Source organism: Salvelinus alpinus, chromosome 3 (genome assembly GCF_045679555.1).
Source record: "Salvelinus alpinus chromosome 3, SLU_Salpinus.1, whole genome shotgun sequence".
NCBI lineage: Eukaryota > Metazoa > Chordata > Actinopteri > Salmoniformes > Salmonidae > Salvelinus > Salvelinus alpinus.
The window spans coordinates 40,690,545-40,713,555 of NC_092088.1; the positions used below are offsets into that span (position 1 = coordinate 40,690,545).

At 40.8% G+C, this 23,011-nt stretch overlaps 1 protein-coding gene across 2 annotated transcripts in view; it reads right to left on the minus strand.

The window, feature by feature from the left end:
• The window catches only part of LOC139570722 (adhesion G protein-coupled receptor A3-like), a 266,327-nt gene that overhangs the window by 217,603 nt on the left and 25,713 nt on the right, over positions 1-23,011 (minus strand). For both annotated transcript variants that reach the window (XM_071392854.1, XM_071392853.1), the window contains exon 2: positions 22,073-22,144. In XM_071392854.1, the coding sequence (XP_071248955.1) occupies positions 22,073-22,144 (72 nt within the window). The remainder of the gene's footprint in view (positions 1-22,072; positions 22,145-23,011) is intronic.

Below are 23,011 nucleotides of genomic sequence, written 5' to 3' on the forward strand. Positions count from 1 at the left end.
GAGTGCATAAGAGGAGATTACCGTGACTCAACAGTCAGGTAGAATGATACTGTGGTCATAACTCATGACTGACAGTGTGGCGGTAATACGGTCAACGCAACAGCCCTAGTGATGACAAATAGTATTGTGTAAGCCCTCTATCATGTTAGGCATGGTATGCCCCATCTTAATTTGTGTTATGCATGATGATAATGTTTTTAGTCTCCAGTAAACAGCATTAATTCTGTAGTTGTGGGGAGCGGAGCCAAAGCCTTCCCCACTGTGCCGTATTCAGGTCAGAGCAGTGGAGACTCTCACAAATACAGAAAACAGAAGAGAGTGCCCTGCTAACAATTGTTCCACAGAATGAAATGTGGAGGGGGAAGGGAGAAAGAGAGCGCAAGAGAGAGAGAGAGAAAGCGAGAGAGAGCGAGCGAGCGTACATCTCAGTAAGACAAAAAATAATGGTGTTACAAAAAAAGTCCAGTTGCCTGGACCACAAATATAAATTCCATCTAATTCCTTCTAAATATCAGCGCCACAGGTAACTTCCACAAAGCTGTGAACGATCTGAGAGACAAGGCAAGAATGGCCTTCTATGCCATCAAAAGGAACATAAAACTTGACATACCAATTAGATTATGGCAAGAAAATACTTGAATCAGTTAAAGAACACATTGCCCTTTATGGTTGTGAGGTCTGGGGTCTGCTCACCAACCAAGAAGTTAAAAAAAAAATGGGACAAACACCAAATTGAAAATCTGCATGTAAAATTCTGCAAAAATATCATCAGTGTACAACGTAAAACACCAAATAATGCATGCAGAGCAGAATTACGATTATACCCGCTAACGATCAAAATCCAGAAAAGAGACATTAAATTCTATAACCACCTAAAAGGAAGCGATTCCCAAACCTTCCATAACAAAGCTATCACCTACAGAGAGATGAACCTGGTCCACAAACAGACCCCACAAAGCCCCAGGACAGCAATACAATTAAACCCAACCAAATCATGAGAAAACAAAAAAGATAATTACTTGACACATTGGAAAGAATTAACAAAAAAAACAGTGCAAACTAGAATGCTATTTGCCCCTAAATAGACAGTACACAGTGGTAGAATACCTGACCACTGTGACTGACCCAAAATTAAGAAAAGCTTTGACTATGTACAGACTCATAGCCTTGCTATTGAGAAAGGCAGAAAGGCTGACGTGGGCATACCTGGCTCTCAAGAGAAGACAGGCTTTTTGTGCACAATGCCCACAAAATTAGGTGGAAACTGAGCTGCACTTCCTAACCTCCTGCCAAATGTATGACCGTATAAGACACATATTTCCCTCAGATTACGCAGACCCACAAAGAATTCGAAAACCAATTTTGAAAAACAGCCAAATAAATTTTGGTGAAATACCACAGTGTGCAATCACAGCAACATGATTTGTGACCTGTGCCACAAGAAAAGGGAAACCAGTGAAGAGAAAACACCATTGTACCGATATGACATTTTTGGCCGATACCAATATCGGATATTTTCCTTGCCAAAAAAAACAATAGCGATAACCGATATTTTAAATCTTAGCGTCCTTTTAAGCATTCTAGTACAGTTAAATAGTTGAAACACATACACGCACACACACATTTTGTTGGCATTTACGTACGTCCCCATTACCAGTAAAACGTAATCAAAACCCATTTCTTTCACATTACTTCCTGTGCTGTTTCAATGTTAATTTGTTCAGTCTCAACCAGGATTTCATCATACATGTCAAGTAGTGAAGTTTCATCTCTGTCTGTCCGTGGCCTCTCTTCCTCGGTACGCACTGGCACTGTATCCAATTCCATCTTGTCCAGCTGTATCTAACATTTCACGTAAACCCTGTTCCTTGTCTGCATCATAGTAGTAATCCTTGTACCTAGCATCGAGCATGGTGGCGACACAGTAGAGGCTCAGAGAGAATGCCACCGAATCGGTTGTTCACAGCCTCTAGTAGAGTTATTTTCCAAGTTAACCCGATGGTCTGTGTTGGCATTTTTGTTGAGCAGGCGTTTCAATGCCATGACAGGGTATCACATCTGCTGCAGACGTAGTTGAGCTTATTTCTCGAGTCAGTTGTTCGAATAGAGCTAGGAGTGTTCATGTTTCAAACATGTTCTCAAATGCCATTGAAATGGCAGCAGTGGTATGAGAACCAGCACATTCTTGAGCATGCAATAAGGCTTTCCTCAGTACGAAATCCTTGTCGACCCACTGTGCTGTCAGACTCATAATGCTCATGGGGCTGACAGCATGTGTAACTCTGGTAGGGCAACATCTGAAGAACAGCGCCTACTTGGTAGTGTGTATCGGTGCTCGACCAGTCGGCGAAAGCCAACATCATCCACGACAGAGAACGGTTGATTGTCAAGACCAATGAATTCCATTATCTTGGCTTTCACCGTTGAGTTGTCTCGCTGAAATGTTCTTACTCTTTCAAATGACTGCTCGACTTGTTGACTGCTCGACCCACACAACAGACATTGTGGGCTAGGTTAGGAATGCTGTGTTGCACGTGTAGCGCTATATTTTCCGTGCCGTCATTACGTCATCTACCTACATTATATAGGTATGCACGTCAGCTTTGATATCGGTTATGCACATCAGCGTTAAACTAGACATTGGGCCGATACCGATGTTGGCATTTTTAGCTAATATTGGCCTATTCCGATATGCTTACCAATATATCATGCAGCCCTAGTAAATACAAGCCATATTTATGTTTATTTTTATCCCCTTTTGTACTTTAACTATTTGCACATCGTTACAACACTGTATAAAGCCATGACATTGGAAATGTCTTTATTATTTTGGAACTTTTGTGAAGGTAATGTTTACTGTAAATTTTTTATTGTTTATTTCACTTTTGTTTATTATGTATTTCACTTGTTTTGGCAATGTAAACATGTGTTTCCCATGCCAATAAAGCCACTTAAATTGAAATTGAAATAGAGAGAAAGAGAAAAAGTGAGAGAGGGAGAGAGAGAGAGAGAGAGAGACAGAGAGAGAGACAGAGAGAGACAGAGAGAGAGAGAGAGAGACAGAGAGAGAGACAGAGAGAGAGAGAGACAGAGACAGAGAGAGAGAGAGAGAGAGAGAGAGACAGAGAGAGAGAGAGACAGAGACAGAGAGAGAGAGAGAGAGAGAGAGAGAGAGAGAGAGAGAGAGAGAGAGAGAGAGAGAGAGAGAGAGAGAGAGAGAGAGAGAGAGAGAGAGACCGAGAGAGAGAGAGACGAGAGAGAGAGAGAGAGAGAGAGAGAGAGACAGAGAGAGAGAGAGACAGACAAAATGTAAACAGAGTGATACACTAATGAGAGTAGAGAGCAGTCTCTGACAGTGAGAAAAGGCCACAATGTAGCCTAACTAGAAAAGGCCACAATGTAGCCTAACTATGGTCATTGTATACTGCCTGGAAAAACTGCTTCCTCTCTTCCTCTGAAGGTGGGACTGCATTTGACACTACAGAACCACTTCAGTTCAAGACATCTCATTATGTATTCCAATCCAACCATGAATGCACAGCACAGAATAATACGACACAAACATTCTAATTTGCCTGACATTTGATAAGAAAATATTTAAAACTGTGAAGACATACTTTTTCATTCTGAATGGTACAGTAATAACTTGTTAGTTCATATTACAAACCCTGGGTCAATTTGCTCTCCCACTGAGGAAACAAGGCAGCAGGAAGACATTTCTCATCAGACACTTCAAATTAGATAAAGCACATCTAATTAGGATGGATAACCACCTAGTGAAATGTAAATAAATATGCTTGAGATCTCTCAGAGGAGAGTAAAAGAGGGACAGATAGTAAGACAGTTCAGTCCAATTAGAGCGACTGAGGGTACACCATGTCACAGTAATAGCAACCACTGCCAGAGGATCAAAAGGCACTGGGATTCCCTCAAAATAATTTACATACCAGAAAATAACATAAAAGCACACTGGCAGGTCCAACCATCATGCATTAATAATAACTGCCTGAAAAGAAAATACCACGCGTTGATAGAACCTATTTCAAATGGCCCAAACTTGTGGGTATATGAGTTTATATTTTCATTACCTTTTAAGATATCAATTCTTTGCTCTTTCAGTACTTCAACACTCTCATTCCAATCAAACCGACATCTCAGATGCAACTTATAAGCACAATTTATTCCTCACATTTTTTGCAGAAAGAACTCTGGTCTCTGGTACATTTTAATGGCTTGATTGCATCTGAAATACACAGCAAAATTATTGAATATTTTATCGAGTTTACCTCTCAGATTGGAAAAATGTGTTGCATTATGTAGAAAGACAGTACAAATTACTGACAATGTATGATTTCAGTGTATTGGATATTGTCTAGGTCTAGCCCTCTATGCTCAGGACTATTTTTCAAGTAAGAGAGCATTAATCCTTTAACATTTAGCCTGTCTTCTCTTGAGATTAAAGTCTTATTTTACTGCAAGATATGAAATGCTACAATGATATTTGTTCTTCAAATTGTATTTTATTCAAACAGAAAAATATTGTAAAATCTCACATTATCTTGAAAAATGTATTTAAAAAGGTTTTGATTTCCAGGTGTCACACCTTTTTTATAGAAAAAAAAAAACACAAAATCGTATGTTCTAAGTCCCCAACAATGCTTAAACCACATCAGGAGATCAGTTTTGAGGTCTGGGAAAAATACCAACTGGATTGATGAAAATAATAATGATATCATTCTAACAGAATGACTACATTCTAACAAAGCTACTTTGTAGTTAAAATTTAAATGAGAAGGTTTTTAGAAAAGCCTTTACATCTGTTTTCATTAGCATCATCGCTAACGGCTACACAAATTGGTAGCTACACGCACCGCACATGGGCCTACAAAGACGGGGAAATCTCATTGTCTCTTCCGAAAGTTGCAGGAAATACGAATCACTGATGATTATGTTCATGTCTTATGATAAACTTGGGCAAATTAATTCATTTTCAATACATTTAGTTGATTTCCTACTAAGGTAAATACATTTTCAGAAAAAATTTGAATATTGTTTTAATGACTGGATTCCGTGAGGGCCCTAATTATCATATTTGGACCAGAATGAGGCTCACAACTACCTATACCAGTAGCTCATGCAAATTAGGGAGCCAAATGAATGGCTCTCTCACCGATGCGATTCGGTAGGCTACACTCACTGACAGAGGAGTCAGTCACTTTAGTGTCACTGTCTGGCAAGCCCCAACATCCTAGCAAAGGAAACCTAGGATCCCAAACATTTTATAGTCCCGTACACCTTCAAATATTTAACCTCCAGCTGCATACCCCCTCTAGCACCAGGGTCAGCGCACTCTCAAATGTTGTTTTTTTGCCATCATTGAAAGCCTGCCACACTTTACACTTATTAAACATAAAAATGAGTGTGAATTTGTCACAACCCAGCACATGCGATGTGACAAAGAGCTCTTACAGGACCAGGGCACAAATAATAATATAATAATAATCAATAATTTTGCTCTTTATTTAACCATCTTACATATAAAACCTTATAGGTTCATCGAAAATTGTGAATAACTCACCACAGGTTAATGAGAAGGGTGTGCTTGAAAGGACGCACATAACTCTGCAATGTTGGGTTGAATTGGAGAGAGTCTCAGTCTTAAATCATTTTTCACACAGTCTGTGCCTGTATTTATGCTAGTTCATGCTCTATTTCATGCTAGTGAGGGCCAAGAATCCTCTCTCACATAGGTACGTTGTTGCAAAGGGCATCAGTGTCTTAACAGCTCGATTTGCCAAGGCAGGACACTCTGCGCAGCCCAATCCAGAAATCTGGTGGTGGCTTCTGATTAAATAACATTTTCACAGAACCGCTTGTTGCAATTTTGATGAGGCTCTCTTGTTCAGATATCGGTAAGTGGATTGGAGGCAGGGCATGAAAGGGATAACGAATCCAGCTGTTTGTGTCATCCGTTTCGGAAAGGTACCTGCGTAATTGTGCACCCAACTCACTCAGATGCTTCGCTATATCACATTTGACATTGTCTGTAAGCTTGAGTTCATTTGCAAACAAAAGAAATCGTACAATTACGGAAATAGCTGTCTGTTGTTCTTGTTAATGCAGACAGAGAAGAGCTCCAACTTATTAATCAAAGCCTCAATTTTGTATCGCACATTGAATACAGTTGCGGAGGGTCCCTGTAATCCTAGATTCAGATCATTCAGGCGAGAAAAAACATCACCCAGATAGGCCAGTTGTGTGAGAAACTCATCATCATGCAAGCAGTCAGACAAGTGAAAATTACGGTCAGTAAAGAAAACAGTAAGCTCATCTCTCAATTCAAAAAAACATGTCAATACTTTCTCCCTTGATAACCAGGGCACTTCTGTATGTTGTAAAAGCATTACATGGTCGCTGCCCATATCATTGCATAGTGCAGAAAATACATGCGAGTGCAGGGGCCTTGCTTTAACAAAGTTAACCATTTTCAATGGAGTGTCCAAAACATCTTTCAAACTCTCAGGCATTCCCTTGGCAGCAAGAGCCTCTCGGTGGATGCTGCAGTGTATCCAAGTGGTGTCGGGGGCAACTGCTTGCACGCGCGTTACCACTCCACTATGTCACCGTCATGGCTTTTGTGCCATCAGTACAGATACTGACACCGGCCACATTCAACAGGTGTTGAGCATTCGTAATTCATCAGTTATTCTGCGCTCTGGCAGTCAGACGAGAGTGCTCTGAAATCAGAGTAGATAGCCAGTGCGAATTTACCAACACACCCACATCACTATACCACTTAGCTAAGCTATGAATGACTTGAATAATCAAGTCAATATACGTTGGATAGTTAGATAGCATAAAGTAAATATACTGGCAAGTTCGATGTATTAGTAGCCAACCAACGTTACAGTAGGTAGCTAACATACCCGGTACATACTGCTATAATGAAATGCTTTGCGGATCGTATGGATAGCGTAGCTGACAAATTGTCAGCCAACATAAGGTATAACGTAACTTATTTGAAAATTATTACTTTATTACATTGGTCAGCATTCTGTTAATATTTTTCATAATTAGTTAAACGGATTTGTATCAGCTCTCGTTGGACTTCGGCTGCATATTTCTGCCATTTTCTTCAAATCTGAAAATGTTGTGAAGCCACGCCCATTTTCTGAAGAATTGCATTATGGGCCCTAAAAGCACTGAAATAAATTGTGTCCGAATACTCATACTACTCACACTAACCATACTATTTGTGACGTGAATTGAGTATATAGTATGCTTATTGGTCATAGTATGAATATAGTTAATATGCCAAAAGTTCCCGGATGTCGTACCTAATTCGCCAAAATATGAAGTATACATGCAGAAGAAACTATTTCTGGACCTTCTATTGACCCTGTTGACTCATCAGTAGGAAAGATTTGTTTCTCTTTTGGTCCATTCAACAACAGAGCGATACGAACCTTGTTTCAGCAGGATGTTATATCTATACCTTATGTCATGCCTTATTGGAATGGATTTATTGATAATATCTGTTGGGAAAAAGTTTGGATGTTGCCACACACATACCTACTTGTTAACAAAATTAAGGAAGTTTCCTTAATTATTCATAAATATTATCCTGCCAACCACTATATGAAGAAGTTTAAGGAAAACATCAACTCAAATTGCTCCTTTTGTAATGACCACCCAGAAACAGTGTTGCATCTTTTTTGGCATTGTATTCATGGAAGAAAACTGTGGCAAGACATCAGTAGATTTATAATTGAACACATTTATCGATTCTATACATCGATTCTATACATACGATAGAAATAAGCAGAAAATTTTTTATGTAATTAATTTCATTATTCTTTTGGCCAAATTTCATATACACAAGTGTAAATTTACAAAAAAAAAAAATTTTTTTTACCCTACAAAAAAAGAAATTGAACTGTATTTTAAGACAGTTAAATACTCTACTAACAAAAAAGCTGTTAGAATTGTAAGTGTATGTATGTCCCTTAAGGTCCTTGTGTAATTGTAATGTGATATTGTACCCCCTAGCTCGATTGTCCATTGTATATAATCTATATATACTTGTGTTCCCTCATGTACTTGCTGTATTGATTTGTTGTTAATAAAATAAAATAAAAAATTAACTATTTCCGGACTTTAGGGCCCAGAATGCAATTCTTCAAGAAATGGGTGTGGATTCACATCGTTTTCAGATTTGAAGAAAATATGCAGCCGCAGTCCAACGACAGCTGATACAAATTCCTTGCTTTAACTAATTATGACAAATGTTAACAGAATGTTGAGCAATGTAATAAATTAATTACTTTTCAAATAAGTTTCTTTACACGTTATGTTGGCTCACAATGTATGCTGTCCTTACAAACCACATAGCATATCATTACTGCAGTATGTACCATTACGTTAGCTAGCTACCTAACGTTAGTTGGCTACTTATACATCAAACTTGCCACTATATTAACTATAGGCTAACTAACTACCCAGCGTGTATTGACTTGATTATTCCCAGCTTAGCTAAATGGTATAGTCGTTGTGCATTCTCAATGGACATTCGGGGGTGCTTTTCGTAAATTCGCTCTGGCTATCTACTCCGATTTCAGAGCACTCTCGTCTGAGTGTACCAGAGCGCAGAATAATGAATGAGCGCTCAACACCGGTTGAATATGGCCGGTGTCAGTTAACTTTTACTTGGTACTCATCCCGGATCCGGGAGCACCCTCATCAGTAAAAAAGCTGACTAGCATAGCCTAGCATAGCGCCACAAGTAAATACTAGCATCTAAATATCATGAAATCACAAGTCCAAGACACCAGATGAAAGATACACATCTTGTGAATCCAGCCATCATTTCTGATTTTTAAAATGTTTTACAGCGAAGACACAATATGTATTTCTATTAGCTAACCACGATAGCAAAAGACAACTTATTTTTCTCCACCATAGGTAGCTATCACAAATTCGACCAAATAAAGATATAAATAGTCACTAACCAAGAAACAACTTCATCAGATGACAGTCTGATAACATATTTATTGTATAGCATATGTTTTGTTCGAAAAATTTGCATATTTCAGGTATAAATCATAGTTTTACATTGCAGCCACCATCACAACTCTCACCAAAGCAACTAGAATAACTACAGAGAGCAACGTGAATTACCTAAATACTCATCATAAAGCATTTATGAAAAATACACAGTGTACAGCAAATGAAAGACAAACATCTTGTGAATCCAGCCAATATTTCAGATTTTTTAAGTGTTTTACAGCGAAAACACAATATAGCATTATATTAGCTTACTACAATAGCCAACCACACAACAGCATTGATTCAAGCCAACAGTAGCGATAACGAATAAACCAGCAAAAGATATAAAATTATTCACTAACCTTCTCAAACTTCTACAGATGACAGTCCTATAACATCAAATTACACAATACATACAGTGGGGAGAACAAGTATTTGATACACTGCCGATTTTGCAGGTTTTCCTACTTACAAAGCATGTAGAGGTCTGTAATTTTTATCATAGGTACACTTCAACTGTGAGAGACGGAATCTAAAACAAAAATCCAGAAAATCACATTGTATGATTTTTAAATAATTAATTTGCATTTTATTGCATGACATAAGTATTTGATCACCTACCAACCAGTAAGAATTCCGGCTCTCACAGACCTGTTAGTTTTTCTTTAAGAAGCCCTCCTGTTCTCCACTCATTACCTGTATTAACTGCACCTGTTTGAACTCGTTACCTGTATAAAAGACACCTGTCCACACACAATCAAACAGATTCCAACCTCTCCACAATGGCCAAGACCAGAGAGCTGTGTAAGGACATCAGGGATAAAATTGTAGACCTGCACAAGGCTGGGATGGGCTACAGGACAATAGGCAAGCAGCTTGGTGAGAAGGAAACAACTGTTGGCGCAATTATTAGAAAATGGAAGAAGTTCAAGATGACGGTCAATCACCCTCGGTCTGGGGCTCCATGCAAGATTTCACCTCGTGGGGCATCAATGATCATGAGGAAGGTGAGGGATCAGCCCAGAACTACACGGCAGGACCTGGTCAATGACCTGAAGAGAGCTGGGACCACAGTCTCAAAGAAAACCATTAGTAACACACTACGCCGTCATGGATTAAAATCCTGCAGCGCACGCAAGGTCCCCCTGCTTAAGCCAGTGCATGTCCAGGCCTGTCTGAAGTTTGCCAATGACCATCTGGATGATCCAGAGGAGGAATGGGAGAAGGTCATGTGGTCTGATGAGACAAAAATAGAGCTTTTTGGTCTAACTCCACTCGCCGTGTTTGGAGGAAGAAGAAGTATGAGTACAACCCCAAGAACACCATCCCAACCGTGAAGCATGGAGGTGGAAACATCATTCTTTGGGGATGCTTTTCTGCAAAGGGGACAGGACGACTGCACCGTATTGAGGGGAGGATGGATGGGACCATGTATCGCGAGATCTTGGCCAACAACCTCCTTCCCTCAGTAAGAGCATTGAAGATGGGTCGTGGCTGGGTCTTCCAGCATGACAACGACACGAAGCACACAGCCATGGCAACTAAGGAGTGGCTCCGTAAGAAGCATCTCAAGGTCCTGGAGTGGCCTAGCCAGTCTCCAGACCTGAACCCAATAGAAAATCTTTGGAGGGAGCTGAAAGTCCGTATTGCCCAGCGACAGCCCCGAAACCTGAAGGATCTGGAGAAGATCTGTAGGGAGGAGTGGGCCAAAATCCCTGCTGCAGTGTGTGCAAACCTAGTCAAGAACTACAGGAAACGTATGATCTCTGTAATTGCAAACAAAGGTTTCTGTACCAAATATTAAGTTCTGCTTTTCTGATGTATCAAATACTTATGTCATGCAATAAAATGCAAATTAATTACTTAAAAATCATACAATGTGATTTTCTGGATTTTTGTTTTAGATTCCGTCTCTCATAGTTGAAGTGTACCTATGATAATAATTACAGACCTCTACATGCTTTGTAAGTAGGAAAACCTGCAAAATCGGCAGTGTATCAAATACTTGTTCTCCCCACTGTATATGGTTTGTTCGAAAATGTGCATATTTAGCGGCACAAATCGTGGTTATACAATATGAATAGTAGCCAAAATGCAAACAAAATGTCGGGAGAAATCTTGGGAGAGGCACCTAATCTAATCAATAACTAATCATAAACTTGACTAAAAAATACAGGTTGGACAGCAAATGAAAGATACATTAGTTCTTAATGCAACCGCTGTGTTAGATTTTTAAAATTAACGTTACTACGACATACAGCGTGCGTTAAAGCGAGACCGCACCGAAATTAATGGCGGAATAATAGTTTAACATTTTTCAACAGAACAACGAATTAACATCATAAATAGTTCTTACTATTTGATGAGCTTCCATCAGAATCTTGATGTTGTCCTTTGTCCTTTGTCCAGAATAATCGTTGCTCGGTTGTAGATTGTCGTCTTCAACTTTGGAATTAGCAGCAAACATAACGCAGCACAAATAAAATGCCGAAAATCGCAATATACTGATATAAACTGATATAACTCGGTTTAAAATAACTACATTATGATGTTTTTAACACCTATATCGAATAAAATCAGAGCCGGATATATCTAACGCCTATAACGAGAGCTTTTCAGAATGCAATCCTGAGGTCTGTCTTGCGTCATGACGAACGTTGAAAAGACTGCACACCCGGTTCCAAGAGCTTTTGTACGGCCTCAGATCTACCTAGACACCCCATTACAATTCTCACTGCTTACTGACATCTAGGGGAAGGCGTATGCAGTGCATGTCGACCCATAGATTACATGCAAATTAATAAACTGACCCTGGAACAGAGTGCCCGATTTCAGATTTCTCACTTCCTGACAGGAAGTTTGCTGCAAAATGAGTTCTGTTTTACTCACAGATATAATTCAAACGGTTTTAGAAACTAGAGAGTGTTTTCTATCCAATAGTAATAATAATATGCATATTGTACGAGCAAGAATTGAGTACGAGGCAGTTTAATTTGGGAACGTTTTTTTACAAAGTCGAAATGGCGCCCCCCTATTGAGAAAAGGTTTTAAAGTCTGCAAAAAAAAGCCTAATTACATTTTTGTCAACAACGCTCTGGATAACATGAAAACTGCCTAACCAGCTGTGCTAGGGTGGGTAAAATGGTCAGAGTGGTCACTCTCATTTGTGTCTGGAAGTAGCTAGCAAGCTAGCCAACGATAGCTTGGGTGCTTGACTGCCATTGTAAGGTCAGAACGCTCAAATCAACCCTACTCAGCCGAAGTCCTAAAATGTCGAACTAGTAATTTGTTATGCTAACTAGCTAGCAAGAGGTTGCATAGCAACAGCATCAACTTCCGGTAGACTGGCTAGTATGTAGTATATACTCATTAAGTATGTAGTATACAGTATGTTAGTATGAGTATTCGAACACAGCTCTAGTCAGTCTATGTCATGGAAAGAGTAGGTGTTCTTAATGTTTTGTATACTCGTTGCATGATTTATGAATGCTAAAGGCATATAGGAGATCGACTTCATTCATCAGTTCGACACCTTTTATAAACTAGTCAACACTTGCTATTCAGTTGTCAATCAACACGCAGTAAATAACCTCCTTGGTGCCACGACTCCGCATGGCTGGCTATGTGAAACACGCAAAAGAAAATACATTATTGTGTCAGAAAACAATAACTAGGCTATTGGATTTCGTCTCATCGTTACCACTCATCGTTCCACATGGGATGTGGAAATTCACGAGCATCATGCGCTCTCTCGTCTGTGTAAGGAAATTTGACTGAAACCAGAGATCTGTATATAATGATGAGATGCTCATGTCTCCACCCAAACAATGAGAGTTGTTGTCCCAAAGGCGGGAAAAGCAGGAGACAAGTTCAAGTCAGGAAAGATTTTGGCAAGTAAAACCTTGCGCTTCGCCTCTTTCTCTCTGCTGCGTTTCTCTGTCATCGCTAACTTTGTGACTGACAGGTGTCGATCCTATCAATAGATCGCTAGAAAATGCATACCGTTCATTCTAGCGGGAGAGTGCTTCTCGTCGCGCTCTCTTGTCCCTCTGCAGCAGACATATGTTGAGCAATGTTTGGAATGGAACATCGGATCGCAATACAAATGCAGTATCGAATCGCAATACATATCATATTGGCAGCTAAGTATCGTGATAATATTGTATCATGAGGTCCCTGGAAATTCCCATCCCTTCTAAATTGTTCCACAAAACCTGAGCTAAGAACATACAGTATATAAGAACATTATTCTATTATATATATTGCTGACTTAATTTCCCCTTCAACCCCGTCATATACAATGCATTCGGAAATATTTCAGACCCCTTGACTTTTTCCACATTTTGTTACTTTACAGACTTATTCTAAAATGGGGTAAAGTATTTTTCCCCTCATCAATATACACATAGTACCCCATAATGACAAGTGAAAACCAGTTATAATTTTTTGCAAATTTATATAAAAATAAAATTACATAAGTATTCAGACCCTTTGCTATGAGACTCAAAATTGATCTCAGGTGCATGCTGTTTCCATTGAACATCCTTGAGATGTTTCTACAACTTGATTGGACTCCACCTATGGTATATTCAATTGGTTGGAAAGGCACACACCTGTCTATATAAGGTCCCACAGTTGACAGTGCATGTCAGGGCAAAAACTAAGCCATGAGGTCGACGGAATTGTCATTAGAGCTCCTAGACAGGATTGTGTTGAGGCACAGATCTGGGGAAGGGTACCAAAACATTTCTGCAGCATTGAAGGTCCCCCAAAAACACAGTGGCCTGGGTCATTCTTAAATGGAAGAAGTTTGGAACCACAAAAACTCCTCCAAGAGCTGGCCGCCCAGCCAAACTGAGCAATCAGGGGAGAAGAGCCTTGGTCAGGGAGGTGACCAAGAACCCGATGTTCACTCTGAAAGAGCTCCAGTTCCTCTTTGGAGATGGGAGAACCTTCCTGAAGGACAACCATCTCTGCAGCACTCAGACCAATCTGGCCTTTATGGTAGAGTGGCCAGACGCAAGCCACTCCTCAGTAAAAGGCACAAGACTGCCCGCTTGTTTGCCAAAAGCCACCTAAAGACTCAGACCATGAGAAACAAGGTTCTCCAGTCTGATGAAACCAAGATTAAACTATTTGACCTGACTGCCAAGCGTGACGTCTGGAGGAAACCTGGCACCATCCCTACGGTGAAGCATGATAGTGCCAGTATCATGCTGTGGGGATGTTTTTCAGCAGCAGGGACTGGGAGACTAGTTAGGATCGAGGCAAAGATGACCAGAGCAAAGTACAGAGAGATCCTTGGTGAAAACCTGCGCCAAAGCGCTCAGGATCAAAGGGCAAAGGGTCACCTTTCAACAGGACAATGACTCTAAGCACACACCCAAGACAACGCAGGAGTGGCTTCGCGACAAGTTTCCGAAAGTCCTTGAGGGGCCTAGGCAGAGCCCGGACTTGAACACGATCGAACATCTCTGGAGAGACCTGAAAATAGCTGTGCAGCGACGCTCCTCATCCAACCTGAGAGAGCTTGAGAGGCTCTGCAGAGAATGGGAGAAACTCCCCAAATACAGGCTGTAATCAACAAAGTACTGAGTAAAGGGTCTGAATACTTGTGGAAATTGTTGATAAAACGTTTACTGGAGACAGGAGACCAAGTGGAGACATAGGACGAGGTGGATAATTTTATAATAAGGCCGTTTTATTCAAGTGTAAAGATATCAGGCAAAAGCGTCCACGGCTCCTTTCTGTCTGATTCTTATGAAATCGTCGGAGAAGAGGCCCCTCTAAACAGTACATACAGATTATATAGGCAACAAGCAAAGTAGGTTGATCTTGTCGTCTGGCCTTCCGATTGGTCGATCTGGGTCGTGGGTAGTCCTGTTCGGCCTGATGTCGACATTCCATTGGCTTTTCACACAGTTCTTTGTCCTAGTCACATCCAAAGGCATCCTGCATGTGCTTTTGTTTTCACAGGCCCTATTCATGGGGGAGGGGATGTGTGTGTGGGTCTGACAAAGTAGTGGGGATGGGTGCATGTTGTGCCAAGAATAGCTTATGTTGAGAAGTGGTTAAGACAAGTTACCAGTATCTTATACAATTTCTTACAAAATGTGGAAAAAGTCAAGGGGTATGAATACTTTCCAAATGCACTGTATACTGAACAAAGATATAAATGCAAAATGCAACCATTTCTAAGATTTTACTGCGTTACAGTCCATATAAGGAAATCTGTCAATTGAAATAAATAAATTAGGCCGTAATCTATCGATTTCACACACTTCCTGTCTGGAAACCGTAACAAAATGTTGTAAATAAAAAAAGTTGTTCAAATGTTGAACCATAGACCATTTTGAAAAATCGTAAGCAAGGGGGAATGCTTCTCTTTTTTAGGCTGAAAAACAGAGTTGATGATAGCCTTGCAGAGAGAACCACTGAGACCAGGCATCACAGAGGCAACAATGAAGAGAGAGAAGAGAAATTGGGCTCTTTAGACCATGCCTCCATACCAGTGTTAATTTTGGCAGCTACTTTCGATTTAGTCTTAAAATACCTTTTAGTGTTAGTGACATTTTGGGAAATTTCATCCATCTTTTGTTTTAGTTATTATCAGTTGACTAAAACTACGGAACATTTTGGTTTAGTTAAAGGGACACACTGGGATTTTGGCCATGAAGCTTTTAATCTACTTCCCCAGAGTCAGATGAATTCGTGGATACCATTTTTACTGCATGCAGTTTGAAGGAAGTTGCTAACTGGCGTTAGCCTTATTGATAACTAGCGTTAGCACAATGACTGGGAGCCTATAGGAACTGCTAGCATGCTATTAGATATCATAGACTTCCAGTCAGTGCAATAACGCTAGCTAGCTTTGGCTCGTGAAACGACCTCCAACTTTCTTCATACTGGACGCATACTGAAAGATCCACTCGCAGCCAAGTTTCAGCCTCCTGGCTGAGGCAACAAGGTTTTTGCGTAAAATGTTCTGGTACTTGGTAAAGTTCATGATGCCATTGACCACTGGAAGCAAAATAGCACCATAACTTCAAAGATCCACCACCATATTTTACAGTAGGTATGAGGTATTTTCTGCATATGCATTGTTCTTTCTGAAGTTCAAACCCACCGCTAGTGAGTGTGGCCAAATCCCTCTATTTCAAGTTCATATGACCATAACACCAGTTCCAACCCAAGTGCCAATGCCGGCTCAATGTCGTTTTCCTCACAAGGGGAGGGTGCTGGAGTATTTGAAACAGGGGATCCAATAATTCTGCCCCCCTTACTTTGAGAATTTGCTATTTATTAGTTGTTAAATAAAATCTCTTCCACTGAGCAATTGTATTAATAAACAATCATTTTAAAAAACCATTTCTGAGCATATAATATAGCTCGTACTTGTATTATTTATTTTGTTCAGTCTATTTTGCTCATCTTTATCAAGGGATCTAATCATTACAGACCCCACTGTGTCTTCGACATCAAAGCTTTAATCAATACACAGTCAATTATATTGCCTGCCTGCACCCTTTAACCCAGGAGGGAGTTTTATAACCCCTACATTTCACGTGATCCCTCAAATATAAATATATATATATATATATATATATATATATACAGTGGGGAGAACAAGTATTTGATACACTGCCGATTTTGCAGGTTTTCCTACTTACAAAGCATGTAGAGGTCTGTAATTTTTATCATAGGTACACTTCAACTGTGAGAGACAGCATCTAAAACAAAAATCCAGAAAATCACATTGTATGATTTTTAAGTAATTAATTTGCATTTTATTGCATTTTATTGCATGACATAAGTATTTGATCACCTACCAACCAGTAAGAATTCCGGCTCTCACAGACCTGTTAGTTTTTCTTAGATTGATGCATATCACATACTATAACATGCATACAGTTGAAGTCGGAAGTTTATATACACCTTGGCCAAATATGTTTAAACTCCGTTTTTCACAATTCCTGACATTTAATTCAAGTAAAAATTCCCTGTCTTAGGTCAGTTAGGATCACCACTTAATTTTAAGAATGTGAAATGTCTAAATGTCTAGAATAATAGTAGAGAATGATTTATTTCCTTAAGCCATTTTGCCACAACTTTGGAAGTATGCTTGGGGTCATTGTTCATTTGGAAGATCCATTTGTGACCAAGCTTTAACTTCCTGACTGATGTTTAGTAGAGAGAATGATTAATTTCAGCTTTTATTTCTTTCATCACATTCCCAGTGGGTCAGATGTTTACATACACTCAATTAGTATTTGGTAGCATTGCCTTTAAATTGCTTAACTTGGATCAAATGTTTCGGATAGCCTTCCACAAGCTTCCCACAATAAGTTGGGTGAATATTGGCCCATTCCTCCTGACAGAGCTGGTGTAACGGAGTCAGGTTTGTAGGCCTCCTTGCTCAGAACACACGTTTTTTCAGTTCTGCCCACAAATGTTCAAAAGGATTGAGGTCAGGGCTTTGTGATGGCCACTCCAATACCTTGACTTTCTTGTCCTTAAGCCATTTTCCACAACTTTGGAAGTATGCTTGAGGTCATTGTCCATTTGGAAGACCCATTTGCGACCAAGCTTTAACTTCCTGACTGATGTCTTGAGATGTTGCTTCAATATATCAACATAATTTTCCTCCCTCATGATGCCATCTATTTTGTGAAGTGCACCAGTCCCTCCTGCAGCAAAGCACCCCCACAACATGATGCTGCCACCCCCGTGCTTCACGATTGAGATAGTGTTCTTTGGCATGCAAGCCTCCCCCTTTTTCCCCCAAATATAAGGTTGGTCATTATGGCTAAACAGTACTATTTTTGTTTCATCAGACTAGAGGACATTTCTCCAAAAAGTACAATCTTTGTCCCCATGTGCAGATGCAAACCGTAGTCTGGCTTTATTATGGCGGTTTTGGAGCAGTGGCTTCTTCCTTGCTGAGTGGCCTTTCAGGTTATGTCGATATAGGACTCGTTTTACTGTGGATATAGATACTTTTGTACCTGTTTCCTCCAGCATCTTCACATCTGGGATTGATTTGCCCTTTTCGCACCAATGTACATGTCACGACTTCCGCCGAAGTTGGTGCCTCTCCTTGTTCGTGCGGCGTTCGGCGTCACCGGCTTTCTAGTCTCCACCGATCTACATTTAGTTTTCCTTTTGTTTGGTCTTGATTGTACACACCTGGTTTCCATTACGTTATAATTTATTCCCTATTTAACCCTCTGGTTCCATCATGGTTTTGTGTGTGTTTATTGTTGTCAAGTTGCCTCGTTTATGTGCTCTGGAATTTTGTTCTCCTTGATGGAAGATTGTTTATTGAGTAAAGTTACGATTATTACTCATCTCTGTGTCCTGCGCTTGACTCCGCCTTACCAACATCACCTAGACAATTGACAGTACGTTCATCTCTAGGAGACAGAACGCGTCTCCTTCCTGAGCGGTATGACGGCTGCGTGGTCCCATTGTGTTTATACTTGCGTATTATTGTTTGTACAGATGAAAGTGTTACCTTCAGGTATTTGGAAATTGCTCCCAGGGATGAACCAGACTTGTGGATGTCTAAAAAACAATTCTGAGGTCTTGGCAGATTTCTTTTGATTTTCCCATAATGTCAAGCAAAGAGGCACTGAGTTTGAAGGTAGGCCTTGAAATACATCCACAGGTACACCTCCAATTGCCTCAAATTATGTCAATTAGCCTATCAGAAGCTTCTAAAGCCACGACATAATTTTTGTGAATTTTCCAAGCTGTTTAAAGGCACAGTCAACTTAGTTTATGTAAACTTCTGACCCACTGGAATTGTGATACAGTGCATTATAAGTGAAATAATCTGTCTGTAAACAATTGTTGGAAAAATTACTTGTGTCATGCACAAAGTAGATGTTCTAACCGACTTGCCAAAACTATAGTTTGTTAACAAGAAATTTGTGGAGTGGTTGAAAAACAAGTTTTAATGACTACAACCTAAGTGTATGTAAATTTCTGACTTCAACTGTACATACATACACATACAGGTAACTGCCAAAATAAAGGAAACACCAACATAAAATGTCTTAGTAGGGTGTTGGGCCATCACGAGCCAGAACAGCTTCAATGCCCTTGGCATAGGTTCTACAAGTGTCTGGAACTCTATTGGAGGGATGCGACAGCATTTGTCAATGAGAAATCCCATCATTTGGTGTTTTGTTGATGGTGGTGGAAAACACCGTCTCAAGCGCCGCTCCAGAATCTCCCATAAGTGTTCAATTGGGTTGAGATCTGGTGACTGAGACAGCCGTGGTATATGGTTTACATCATTTTCATGCCCATTAAACCATTCAGTGACCACTCGTGCCCTGTGGATGGGGGCATTGTAATCCTATGGGGGCATAGCCATGGTAGCCAAAATAATGGCCTGCCCAGCATTTTTATACATGACCGTAAGCATGATGAGATGTTAATTCCTTAATTAACTCAGGAATCACGTCTTTATTTACTCATGTGTTTCCATTATTTTGACAGTTACCTGTACATATCACATGCTACATAGGTCACATACTCTTATTGAATTCTCAATTTGACGACATGGGATTCAAGGAAATGAAATGCTATGGAATGGGATAGTTTACACTGTGGGAACACATTGAACTAGTAAAGCATCACATCTTGACAGAGAACAGTGGTGTGCTTTGTTCATATGCATGCTATAAATCTCAGCCACTTTGACAGATAATGAGCCCAGGACTATATGGTGAGATTCAGGCCATCACCCAATACGTCTACTCTCTGATGTGATGAAATGTATCAATTCCAGTGTGGGTAAAACAAAAGGTAAAATAATTGCATCGAACATGAATCTCCATTTTGAGCAGGTGGTTGCAAATATATGCTAATCAATGGTACATAGCCAGCAGCTCAATAATCAAACCATGATATAATCTTTAAAACAGAACAATATGCAGAACAATATTCCACACCCTCAAATGCTTGAGTAACCAGAAACACCAGGCAATATGCTGTATAATCATCAGCTCAGTCTCATCCCAATGTGTCTAGCTACCTCCTCTCCCTTCCAGATTCAGGGTACAGTAATGGGGACTCTGGTCACAGTGTGGTAGAATCAAAATTCCACATCATCACAGACGGTGCTGGGTAAGCCCGTCAGTCAGCCGTAGCACCACGGCCTTCTGGGCGCCAAACGGGCAGACTCTGCAACAGCTGGCCCCCACAGCCCACTCATTGAGGGCACCTGTAAGCGGTGCTTTGGCACACCCCGCTCGTGATAGCACAGTCGGTGTGCACTGCCTACAGTTGGCAGGATGGACAGACTGGTCATGAGGGAGTCTTGCCCATCCCTATGTAGCCGTGAGATGTTGCCAACAATTTGTCAGTGAGATCCGCTATTGGTTCCTTGATTTGTCGCTAGAAGTGACGTTTTGCTGAACAAAACGCCAACAAAGTGTTTTCACCCCCTCTCCCGCCAACAAAGTGTTTTCACCCCCTCTCCCGCCACACACCCGCTCTTCTTGCGCTTCTCTGCCTGTGTTCACACGAGCCAACTAGGTGAAAAATCTGTCGATGTGCCCTTGAGCAAGGCACTTAAACCTTATTGCTCCTGTGAGTCGCTCCGGATAAGAGTGTCTGCTAAATGATTAAAAAATTTAAAAAATAAAGCAGAAACTTGAAAACAGAAACCTGGCAAAACAAAACAGAGAAAATGGAATTTGGGAAAAAACTAAATGGAATCAGGCAACAAATAAATGGGATTTTATAGGACCCTATTTATGATATGCACTGAGCATACCAAACATTAGGAACACCTTCTTAATATTGAGTTGCACTCACCCCTTTGCCGTCATAACAGCCTCAATTCGTCAGGGCATGGACTCTACAAGTTGTAGGAAGCGTTCCACAGGGATGCTGGCCCATGTTGACTCCAATGCTTCTCACAGTTGTATCAAGTTGGGTTGATGTCCTTTGGGTGGTAGACCATTCTTTTTTTTTTTTTTTTTTTTTTTTTTTTTTTTTTAAAATTTTATCCCCTTTTCTCCCCAATTTTTGTGGTATCCAATCGCTAGTAATTACTATCTTGTCTCATCGCTACAACTCCCGTACGGGCTCGGGAGAGACGAAGGTCGAAAGTCATGCGTCCTCCGAAGCACAACCCAACCTAGCCGCACTGCTTCTTAACACAGCGCGCCTCCAACCCGGAAGCCAGCCGCACCAATGTGTCGGAGGAAACACCGTGCACCCGCCCCCTCGGTTAGCGCGCACTGCGCCCGGCCCGCCACAGGAGTCGCTGGAGCGCGATGAGACAAGGATATCCCTACCGGCCAAACCCTCCCTAACCCGGACGACGCTAAGCCAATTGTGCGTCGCCCCACGGACCTCCCGGTCGCGGCCGGCTGCGACAGAGCCTGGGCGCGAACCCAGACTCTGGTGGCGCAGCATAGCACTGCGATGCAGTGCTCTAGACCACTGCGCCACCCGGGAGGCCCGGTAGACCATTCTTGATACACACGGGAAACTGTTGAGCGTGAAACAGCGTCGCCTAGCACCTACTACCATACCCTGTTTAAAGGCATTTACATTTTTTGTCTTGCCCATTTCACCCTCTGAATGGCACAATTGTCTAAAGGCTTCAAAATCCTTCTTTAACCTTTCTCCTCCCCTTCATCTACACTAATTGAAATGGATTTGACACTTAATATCAATAAGGGATCATAGCGTTCACCTGGATTCATCTGGGTCAGTCTATGTCATGTTTTGTACACTCAGTGTATATCCTACTATATATTATAAATGTTAAGACATTTACTCAGGCAATTTAGGTTAAGTGCAGTGTCTTGAAGGTGGAAGCAGTCAACATTTGATTTGGGCTAGCATTAACAACAAGAGCTCCTTGACCGTTACCCTAGCCCCCATGGCTGTCCCCTTGCACTGTCCCTTCCACAGCGCAGGCAGGGTCATTCTCATGATGACAGCCATTATGGCTCAGGGGAGGACAAGCAGAACAATTCCCAGCAGCAGATGGCTTACTTACAGTTTCTCCAGGACTGTCAGGCCAAAGAAGGAGGCATTTTTCAGCAGTGAGATCTTGTTGTTACTGAGGATCCTGTGGACAGAAGAGTGGAAAGGTTGACTGTGAGATGGTGAGCCTTTCGACATATTAGTAGACTTATTAGTAGATATCACAAAAATACAGACAAATGTCCAATAAATGATGCATCCTGTCAATGACTTGGTGAGAGATAGAAATGTATCTCTGATTTAATCTGGCCTTAAATGTCCCGTCTTGGATGCATTTTTTTTGTCTTATTTATGGATTTTTGTGGCTATTGTTTGCCATTTTTGACGGCTAGGAAATATAACCTCGTTGAAGACCGAATGCGGCCCCCAGGGCAAAACTTGTTTGACCCCCCTGATCTACAGCTACCACTATGAACCGCAAACAAATCAATGATGTGCATGTGCTCAACAGTTACAGTATAGGCAATAAATACATATTTGCCCCAGAACTCTATGTGGATATACATTTCTGTTCTTGTTGAAGTATATATTTAAAGGGTAAAGTAGTGCTTTATTTTTTTTTAATCTGGGGGAAAGGATCTTGAGTATTTATCTTGTAATATGGGTATTTGTTTGTGTATCAAGGAGGGTTAAAAACATTCACTCAAGACTCTCTGCAATGCCTCTTAGCAGAACACACCCAATTACTCAAAAACATCAGTCATAATACACTGAGCCTCCGGAAGGAGTTCAGCTAACCACCATCACAGAAACAATTACACAAAAGCAAGGACGAATGCAGTGCACAGACACACACGCACATCATCCCATAGTGAAAAACAGTAGCCCATCAGTGTTGTGTCTGGAGGGTCCAGGGGGACTCGTTAGGACACAGATGGAGGGCTGTGTTACCTGCTGCTCTAGTGAAACAAACAAACATATCAGACAAAAGATAACGTCCACCCACACACCA